Source organism: Oncorhynchus tshawytscha, linkage group LG13 (genome assembly GCF_018296145.1).
Source record: "Oncorhynchus tshawytscha isolate Ot180627B linkage group LG13, Otsh_v2.0, whole genome shotgun sequence".
NCBI lineage: Eukaryota > Metazoa > Chordata > Actinopteri > Salmoniformes > Salmonidae > Oncorhynchus > Oncorhynchus tshawytscha.
In genome coordinates this window covers 22,544,250-22,554,946 of record NC_056441.1, presented here as the reverse complement: position 1 = coordinate 22,554,946, position 10,697 = coordinate 22,544,250, and the positions used below count along the sequence as shown (strand labels likewise).

At 45.9% G+C, this 10,697-nt stretch overlaps 1 protein-coding gene across 2 annotated transcripts; it reads left to right on the top strand.

Moving 5' to 3' along the window:
• Positions 1 to 3,150: 3,150 nt before the first annotated feature.
• cyhr1 (cysteine/histidine-rich 1) lies at positions 3,151 to 6,556 on the top strand. Of its 2 annotated transcripts, none has more exons than XM_024441116.2 (6): positions 3,151 to 4,265; positions 4,987 to 5,081; positions 5,236 to 5,379; positions 5,708 to 5,928; positions 6,066 to 6,244; positions 6,312 to 6,556. In XM_024441116.2, exons 1-6 carry the CDS (start codon positions 3,963 to 3,965, stop codon positions 6,522 to 6,524), a joined length of 1,155 nt encoding a protein of 384 aa, XP_024296884.1. In that variant the 5' UTR covers positions 3,151 to 3,962; the 3' UTR covers positions 6,525 to 6,556. The 2 variants fall into 2 exon arrangements, with proteins under 2 accessions (XP_024296884.1, XP_024296885.1); XM_024441117.2 differs by having other exon boundaries at positions 3,160 to 4,265; positions 5,708 to 5,919.
• The last annotated feature ends 4,141 nt before the right edge of the window (positions 6,557 to 10,697 follow it).

Sequence of the window (10,697 nt, the reverse complement as noted above, 5' to 3'; positions counted from 1 at the left end):
ACACAGTGTTGCTCACTGTCTCCTCTGCATCCTTCATCTCTGCTCAGTCACAGCGGATGTGGTGAGGAGAGAAAACGCTAGTTATAACACATATTTGATACAGTCATTTTCAACATATGTAGCCAACAATGGTTAATTGGCTGATTCAGATTCTCTATTGGCCCATTGCAGAGCAATTTGGTTTCAGCATAATAAAAACAGCAGGCATTTATATTCAGAGAAAAAAATATACATAGTTTGCTATACCCCCCCAAAAACGTTATACTTATAGAGAAAATAAATATGACATTTTCAATAATAAGGTTCATTAGTGAAAAGAACAGTGGCAGCAGTATCAAAAAACAGGTCACGACATAGAGGAACACTGTATAGATGTGATATGCTTTTGATTCAATTCCAGAACAATAGCATTTTTTGGCGTATTGGCACCACCTGGTGTATACGGAGGGAAACGCTAGCTATAGTGGTATCTGAGGAAACTACAAATCACTATTGCAATGTGGAGAATGTAGTTATGTGATGTCGATGATAAACCCTCAATAAAACCACAACCGAATCCCCGAGACAGTTTTTGGCAGAGGCTGGTGGGGGGAGTTATTGGAGGAGGGGCTCATTATAATGACTGGAAGAGAATGAATGGAACAGAGTCAAACGTGGTTTCCTTATGTTTGATACTATTCAATTGATTAAAGTCCAGCCATTACAATGAGTTTGTCCTCCTATAGCTTCTCCCACCAGCCTCCTCTGGTTTGTGATATGTAGTCTTGTGGATTTGACTATAGCCAGGGTAAGTTAAAGAGATTCTCTGGTACTTTTGTATACTTTTTAGCCAGTAGTTCTGAAAGCAACGCTCATGAGGCAAAAGTGTTCCCTGAAAATTGCTTACTACTACACGTCATTGCTCTCTCTCTCTCTTTGTGTGCATGATGTGCCTCTTGCTAGCTGTCACTCAAATGGCGAGGGGCTGAAGCTCATTGGCTGAACTCGAATATCTAGGGTGCTGGCCCATGTGGGGGGAAATGTAGAGAAAATGGCGCAGCACAGCTTCCAGAAAAACAGTTGCTTTCAAACTAGGGATTTTGTGGCTAATTGAGGTAAAACAGTAATTCTGCTCATAGATTATGCATGTATGAACTACACATTGACCGATCCAGCTCAAAGCAGGAGGTTTCAAAAATACTTAATAGTCGCCAAAGATCCGGAGCATGTCTTTAAGTTAAGTTGTTAAGGAAGTTAAATTGTTAAGTTAAGTTGTTAAGTAAGAGTTGAGTTGTATTTGGAGTGGTTCAGTGTGAAAGGGAGGTGATGATGATGGGTGACACCAATGGCAGTGTGACTTTTGTGGCGCAGGTTCACTTCCTGTCTCCTCCTGGGTGTAAAGGGGAAAGGGAACTGTTTTGTGTACATATGCTACATATTAATCTTGTTTGACGATTGATGGTAGGGTAGTGACTGCTGAGTAACCTGTGTGTGAGTGTGTTTGTGTGTGTGCTCGCACGCACGCACGCGAATAGCAAATATTGGTCTCTGACCATGTCATTTAGCTCATTTAAGGCATGTCCCTTTGGCCAAAGACATGCTACGACCCTACGGTGCCTGATCAGACAACTGATACCATGAGATCCTGCCCCTGCACACACACACGCACACGTCTAACAACCCCACCCACGCCGACATACACACACAAAACTGCAATCTCAAGTCAAACCCCTCCACACACTATTCAGACTAGCTCCCCCTTCCTGCGCTGAGGATATCCTGGGTTGCTCAGCCATTTTGATTGACAGCTGTCACCCCCCATAAACACCTCACAGCAACCGGATTGGCACAACTGGAAGATGAGGGAAGGGACTGAAGGTTTCACTCTTGTGAATGAATATAGTAAAATACAGTAAAACAACATAAAGCAGTCAAATACAATAAAGAAAATGTATACAGTCAAATACAGTAAAGAAAAAACAGCAACAAAAGAGTCCCATGATTGAAACTAAAGGAAGCCATAGATTTCACACACACACACACACACCGTCCGCTTGCATAACTCAATTCTCAAACACATAAACCTAAATAGAATGGTCGTAATAACTACCATCGACACTCACAGAATTACACAACAGACAGACAAGGCTTACTCAAACTCTAACCCCACCTGCTCACTTTCTTCTCTGGCTCACGAGTTAATATGGGTGTTTCAGATACAAGACAAACATTTATGGCAAAGTTTTCCTTTGAGAGTCTTTTATTTTCAGTGACCAAATAGTGTAATAACAGTGTAATGATCCTTAACAAGATCGCAACACCTGGGTCCTCTGGGGGTGGCCTATCACTGAATGTATCAGTCTATTAGCCTACATCATTTGACAAATGAAGGAGAGGCCTATTGTTAGTACTGTTTGTAGGCTAGCCTACACTGTGTGTACAAAACATTAAGAACACCTGCTCTTTCCATGACATAGACTGACCAGGTGAATCCAGGTGGAAGTTTTGATCCCTTATTGAGGTCACTTGTTAAACCAATGTAGATGAAGGGGAGGGGACAGGTTAAATAAGGATGTTTAAGCCTTGAGACATGAATTGTGTATGTGTGCCATTCAGGGGGTGAATGGACAAGACAGAATATTTGAGTGCCTTTGAACGGCCTATGGTACTAGGTGCCAGAGGCACACTGGTTTGAATGTGTCAAGAATTGCAATACACCTTGGTCTTTCACGCTCAACAGTTTCCCGTGTGTATCAAGAATGGTCCACCACCCAAAGAACATCCAGCCAACTTGACACAACTGTGTGACGCATTGAAGTCAACATATGCCAGCATCGCCACGTAACGCTTTCGACACCTTGTAGAGTCCATGCCCCAACAAATTGAGGCTGTTCTGAGGGCAAAAGGAGGAGTACAAGTACAACACAATATTACAAGGTGTTCTTCATGATTTGCACAGTGTATATTGTGCAGGGGCAGGGTCAACCAAGGGTTTTCTGGTAGCATGATGTGTCTGGCCATTTCTGGCTGTGTCCAGGAAGGTGACGCCATGCTGGTGAGGTGACGTGCTCCATTTTAGTTAAATTTATCCTACCAGTATATTCAGTCACTGGTCCGACCACGCTGACCCTGCAGACAGCCACTACGCATGCGCATCCACAATCTCCCCCCCCAAGTCATCTGATACAACAAAACATTCCACTGATAGCCAATCCGCGATGCAGCCCAGGGACTGGCAAGAAAGGCCATAACAGCTACTGGCAAAATATTGACAGTTTCTCCGAAACTCGGGCTTAGTTTTTTTGTGACCTTGGCTGAGTAACACCAGTAAGGATCGGAAATACTTAGCGCCGAGCTAGGGTGTAGTGAAGTCGGGGAGAGGAGGAGGCGACCGTCCGGACAGGAGAAAAACAAAGATGGCTGTGTAGTTAGAGAGTAGTCCCAGCGAACTGTCTGAACATATCTCTGCCTTTTCCAAAACTGACACTTCCCGGGGGCCGGTGGATAGTGAGCTGGTACAGGGGTAAAGCCATTAACCGATCTGCCAAACCGGGCAGTTGCTGAACGTCCGCTCACGCGCTGGCACGGCAAATAAAATAATGGACAACACAAAAACATCTGACGGGGTGTTTTGTTATAGCTAGACAGCGGAGAGAACTGGAGTGTTTTGTGAGCTTGATACCTATAGCCTAGTAGCTAGCTGAATTTCGCCTACCTGCCAACATCGCTAAATATCCATCTACAAAAAAACGATCATCAAATAACAATTTAGGATATTCCAGAACGTTACGCGAGGGTTCGTGATTCTAAATTCCAAGCGCGTTATTGCGTAACATTGCCTACGAACAGGCACGCTATCTAGCTAGCCAACTGACCCTGAGCTGGGTGGCTTGGTTTTCCCTTGCCTGTGACGTTAAACCTGCCAGCTAGGTAACATTTGTGACGGGTAGCTAGCTAACGTCTGACAATCACCACCACCCACCATGTCCTCGGTGGAAGAGCGGGGAGAGGTGGGCGTCGCGGCCACCCCAGGCTCCTCCTCAGGCGGCCTGGGTGTTGTGGCGGTGGGGGCAGCCCTGGAGGCAGTCGTCGGGGGGCCGTCTATGCAGGAGGAGGTGAGCATCCGGAGAGGAGAGGGGCTCGGTCCCGAGTCGGATCCGGACGAGCCGCCGCCCAAGAAGCGGATGAGACTGCCGGAGGGAGAGTCGGGAAAGCTGGAAGAGAGGCTGTATTCAGTCCTGTGCTGCACTGTATGCCTAGACCTGCCCAAAGCCTCCGTGTATCAGGTAAATACTGTCACAAACACGCCTGGCCTACTGACTTTGGCCCTCTTGTCAATGCTAGCTAACTTCGTATGAAGTAAGCATAACTAACATGTCTGTTAGTTAGCTAACTAGGCTGTCAGGCAAGAAGTGGGGGTTGAAGACAGTTTGTAGACTGAGCACCACCTGTCATGGACTGTAACGATAGGCGAAGAGTTGTAGGGCCCAGGGCCGCAGCCTAGCAGCTACGTTAACTCTGTAGCTAACTTGTTCAGGAGGGTTAGCCAGAGCTCAGCGCAGTGCAGAGATGATCTGATCTATAAATCATCTGGATGTAGATAGCTAGGTGTCTGAAATGGCTGCCGATTCTATTCAGATTAGCCAACAACAAGACATGAACAGATACAGATGTGTGGATCCCAGGCTGCCCCCTAGGAGTTAGGAATAGGCAAACCCCAACACATCTGCATGTAACACTGAATGAACTGCCTGCCTCACACCCAGTTTACACCTGTGTCATTACTGTGGTTTGGTACTGAGTAGTATGCCCTCAAATAACACCTGCTCTCCCCACCCCCAAAGACTGGTTAGAAAAGATGGCCATTCACAAACATACACACACCTGTGTGTCTCTCTGTACTATGCATTTCTGTATAGCGTATGAACACGGATTTATAAAGACGACTATCCACAGTATGGACACACCAAACACACCTACATTAACCCTTTCCTCTCTGCTCTACAGTGCACCAACGGTCACCTGATGTGTGCTGGCTGTTTCATCCACCTGCTGGCTGACTCTCGTCTGAAAGAGGAGCAGGCCACGTGTCCTAACTGCAGGTCTGTACACACAGTTTATAAATACAGTTGAATTGAGTGAGTGATTGACTGATTTAGGTGACTCTGTTTTAAGTGTGAGATTAGTAACCGCGTCTCTATACAAATATAATTGGATTGACTGGTTGATTGATTACCCCCCCCCTTCTCCCTTTAGGTGTGAGATCAGTAAGTCCCTGTGTTGTAGGAACCTGGCTGTAGAGAAGGCTGTGAGTGAGCTGCCCACAGACTGCCCCTTCTGTCTCAAACAGTTCCCTCGCTCCAGCCTAGAGAGGCACCAGAGAGAGGAGTGTCAAGACAGGTACTCACCTCATTGGTATTCACACACACACTTTGTTTTTCTATCCTCGTGGGGACCTACAATGTATTTGTAGAAACGTGGTTTGCTTAGGCCTTGGGGAGGGAGGGGATCTTTGTAGATCTATAGGGTGATGGGTATAAGCGGTGCAGTGGTGGAGATTGTACCATATTCCTTCCACCTTACAGATCTGCAGAAACTAGGGGGTTGGACCAAGGGGGAAGGGTAGGAAGCAATTTGGGACTGGCTGATAGACACAAAACAAATTTGCTTATGGTCTTATTCCTCCTTATGATTGGCCCTAAACTCCTACCTCCTGATATGTTGCCAGGGTGACACAGTGTAAGTACAAGCGGATTGGCTGCCCATGGAAGGGGCCGTTCCACGAGCTGCCGGCCCACGAGGAGGAGTGCTGCCACCCCACCAAGACTGGCACAGAGCTGATGGGCATCTTGGGGGAGATGGACCAGAGCCACCGCAGAGAACTAACCCTTTACAACTCCATATTCTCCCTGCTCTGTTACGAGAAGATTGGCTTCACAGGTAGGCTAGGTACACAGTACGCACTGTCTTACACACCGTACCTGACCACCAGGACAATCGTTCCTATCGTTCTTGAAGGACCAGTCACACACATAGGAAACATGGATCTCTCTAATTCATCCCTCCCCTCCCTCTCCCCTGCGCAGAGGTCCAGTTCCGGCCGTACCGCACCGATGACTTTATAACCCGTCTGTACTATGAGACTCCTCGTTTCACCGTGTTGAACCAAACCTGGGTTCTGAAGGCCAGGGTCAATGACTCTGAACGCAACCCTAACCTCTCCTGCAAACGCACCCTCTCCTTCCAGCTCATCCTCAAGAGCAAGGTACACACTCACTGACGTACACACACTCACACACACTCTTTCTCGCTAACCCTCCTCCTCTCTGTAGGTGAACTCCGCTATAGAGTGTTCCTTCCTGCTGTTGAAAGGTCCGTACGATGACGTGAGGATCAAGCCTGTGATCCACCACCACGCGTTCAGCAACGACACCAACGAGACAGACTACGTCCCCCTGCCCATCACCGACTCTGTGGAGTGTAACAAACTACTGGCTGCCAAGAACATCAACCTTCGACTCTTCATCTTCCAGATCCAGAAATAGACGGGAAGGGGAGGGAGGGGAGGGGAGAGAGGAAGGGGAGAGAGAGGGAGGGGGAGAGAGAGGGAGGGGGAGAGAGGACGGACCGAGAGAGGGGTAGAGGGAGGGGGAGAGAGGACCGAGAGAGGTGTAGAGGAAGGGGGAGAGAGGACCGAGAGAGGGGTAGAGGAAGGGGGAGAGAAGACCCGAAAGAGGGGTAGAGGAAGGGGGGAGGAGAACAAAGAGAGGGAGAGCTTGTGAAGAGGGAGAGAGGGAGAGCCCCTGAAGTTTGAGATTAAAGTGATACACCACTGAACCACTGATACCTCTTTACACAGACACACATACCACTGGCTGACATACTTCTGAGAGTTTTATAGAACCCTAACTTGGGGTGCTTTCATTGTTGCTATGAAGACAAGGTGGTGTTGCCAGGGGAATTCGTCTGTAGAGACTGACATGATTCTTCCTATGGAGACGGGGATGTTGCTAGGGGAGAGAGGGTGTTGTTGCTATGGACTCGGTGGTGACACCTGAGCCTAAGGTAGCACATACAGTGCATTCGGAAAGTATTCAGACCCCTTTCCACATTTTGTTATGTTACAGCCTTATTCTAAAATAATTATTCTACACACAATACCCCATAATGACAAACTAAAAACATGTTTAGAAATGTTATTATAAATAAAAACTGAAATAGCACATTTACATAAGTATTCAGACCCTTTACTCAGTACTTCGTTGAAACACCTTTGGCAGCGATTACACCCTTAATTCTTGGGTATGACGCTACAAGCTTGGCACACCTGTATTTGGGGGGTTTCTCACCATTCTTCTCTGCAGATCATTTCAAGCTCTGGAGCAGGTTTTCATCAAGGATCTCACTGTACTTTGCTCCGTTCATCTTTTCCTCGATCCTGAATAATCTCCCAATCCCTGCCACAGATGGTTTCAGGTTTCTTCCAAACGTGACTCTTGGCATTCGGGCCAAAGAGTTCAATTTTGGTTTCATCAGACCAGAGAATCTTGTTTCTCAAGTTCTGAGTCCTTTAGGCAAATGGGCTGTTAGGTGCCTTTTCCTGAGGAGTGGTTTCTGTCTGGCCATTCTACCATAAAGGCCTGATTGGTGGAGTGCTGCAGAGATGGCTGTCCTTCTGGAAGGTTCTCCCTCTGATAGAGCTCCAATCGGGTTCTTAGTCACCTCCCTGACCAAGGCCCTTCTCCCCCGAATGCTCAGTTTGGCCAGGTGGCCAGCTCTTGGAACAGTCTTGGTGGTTCCAAACTTCTCCCATTTAAGAATGATGATGTGTTCTTGGAGACCTTCAATGCTGCAGAAATGTTTTGGTACCCTTCCCCAGATCTGTGCCTTGGCACAATCCTGTCTCAGAGCTCTACGGACAATTCCTTTGACCTCATATGGCTTGGTTTTTGCTCTGACATGCACTGTCAACTGTGGGACCTTATATAGACAGGTGTGTGCTTTTCCAAATCATGTCCAATCAAATGAATTTACCACAGGTGGACTCCAAGTTGTAGAAACATCTCAAGGATGATCAATGGAAATGGGATGCACCTGAGCTCAGTTTTGAGTCTCATAGCAAAGGGTCTGAATATTTATGTAATAAGGTATTATTAAAAAAAAAAAATGCAAACTTAAAAAAAAAAAAAACTGTTTTCACTTTTGTCATTTTGGGGTATTGTGTGTAGATTGATGAGGACATTTTTAAATTTAATCCATTTTAGAATAAGGATGTAATAAAATGTTTTTAAAAAATCAAGGGGTCTGAATACTTTCCGAATGCATTGTACCAACCAAAGCAGGATGGTCCGCGCGTGTTCCAAAGATGTGAATGTGAGTTTTGAATTCTGTTGACCACTCAGTTAGTTTGTCCAATGGAGAGGTAAAGGGTGTATGTGTGTCTTTGAGCCACCTGTATGCACACACACTCACTTGCTCCCTGACCTGCTCCTAGTCTGTGTGTTTAGGACAGGTGTTCATTTTGTATCTGAGAGCAGCCAAGACCAGAGCCAAGATGGCTGTGTTTTGCCCTTTGACACACAGGAGAGGTGTTCTGCATGCTCCTTTTTAATTAGCCCTTTAAACATTAGTTGTGATTTATATATTAACGTTATAAGCTAACTTATACCAATTCATATTTTCTTTTAACCCTGAATATTTAAATACCTGTGAACTTTTCCTTTGTAGTTAGTTTGTGTGTGTGTGTCTGTGTCTGTGTGTGTGTGTGTGGAGAGAGACAGATTAATTTTGGGCCCAAGTGAACACATCCCTATAAACACACTTGCACACATGTGGACTCCTCCCTCTGCTCTGGTTGGTCTGTACTAGAGACCTGCTAGAATTGGAGAACCCCAGCTTGCTCTGAGAGAGGGGAAGCCCAGGGTTTGAACCCAGTTTGTCTGCGTGCCACGAGACTGTGTTGGTCCTCTGAGCTGAAGTGTAGGTATTAGCTTGGGGAGGTACCCCAAGTCTTCTAGTCTCAGATAAGGTTATTGGCGATGGGAGGGTGGTTCATCTCAGAGAGGGAAAATATAACCTGAATGGTCCACCAGCTCAACCTTGTTCTAGAGGACTAGACCATGACTCCGGTTCTAAAGGGGGAGAACCCTTTGGGGCAGTGTGTGTGTGAGAGTGTGTGTGTGTATAGGGGGTGGGTGTGGTGCATTACTATGGTGACATGTTTAGAGCGTTAGACTTACTTGAGTGACGCTATGATGATGAGTGACGTTACTAAAAGTAGAATCTACTGTGATAGGTCAGGAGTAAAGACAGATCTATCTAGGTTGAGTATTTCGATAGATCTGTTTCACCTCCAGGCCTATCTAGGGCTTGTATTCTGTGTTTTAATGCTTTCTGTCTCTATACCAATAGACTCACTGACTCATCTCACTATGGCTGCCTTTTTATTAAAGATCATGGAAACTGAAAAATACATTCCTCTCCTGTGAGTGAGTGTGTGAGGGTGTGTGTGTGAGAGTTATCCAAATTGTTAACTGCTGAAACTAGTGACAATGAGGATGATAACCCCTTTGGTCGGTCACGTATACTAAGTTTTGCTTTGCTTACTTCAATACTGTGGTGTGTATTATGTCCTTTTATGGAAATAGATGGCAGTGTTTGTGTTCCTGGGTCACTTCCTGGGCTATACTCACCAATGCCGACTGGCCACCTGTAGGGTGCCATGAAGCCAAATTGCCAAGCAGACAGCTTACATCCCTTTGCATTTTGAAAGACGGGGGGAGGGGAGTTGTGAGGTGTCTCCCCTGCACTGACAGAAGCCAAGCAGAACGTGTGTGTTTTATCAATTTGTGTTTGTCTCATCATTGACCATGTTGCATCAGTAAAGGTTTGTGTGTATGTGTGTGTGAGAGAGAGTTAGTGATGGCGACCATGAGAGTGAGTGAGGGAGAGAAAGACAGATACTGAGCAGAAAGGGTGAACTAAAAAATTGCCACACGAAATGTCTTAATAGAGTGGTTTTGTCTTTTTTTAAACCTCACATCACTCTTTTCCTTTCTGCAAAATGGACAGCAGTGGTTATTATGGTAGTGGGTGTCCTCATCTACTACAGATCATACTATCCCACAACCACTAAATTCTCGATGGACCCTTAAGAGTGAAGACAAGACTTTGGAGACAGGACCACAACAAAAGGTGTAAATATACTGAAATATATATATAAATGCAACATGCATCAATTTCACTGAGTTAGTTCATAAGGAAATCTGTCAATTGAAATCAATTCATTAGGCCCTAATCTATGGATTTCACGACTGGAAATACAAATATTCATCTGTTGGTCACAGATACCTTAAAAGGTAGGGGTGTATATCAGAAAACCAGTCTGCCTCATGCAGCGTGACACATCTCCTTCTCATAGAGTTGATCAGGCTGTGGCCTGTGGAATGTTGTCCCACTCCTCTTCAACAGCTGTGTGAAGTTCCTTGATATTGGCGGGAACTGGAAGACACTGTCGATCCTGAGCATCCCAAACATGCTCAATGGATGACATGTCTGGTGAGTATGCAGGCCATGGAAGAACTGGGACATTTTCAGCTTCCAGGAATTGTGTAGAAATCCTTGCGACATGGGGTTGTGCATTATCATGCTAAAAAAATGAGGTGATGGCTGCAGATGAATGGCACAAAAATGGGCCTTCAGATCTCAAATTGGCATCA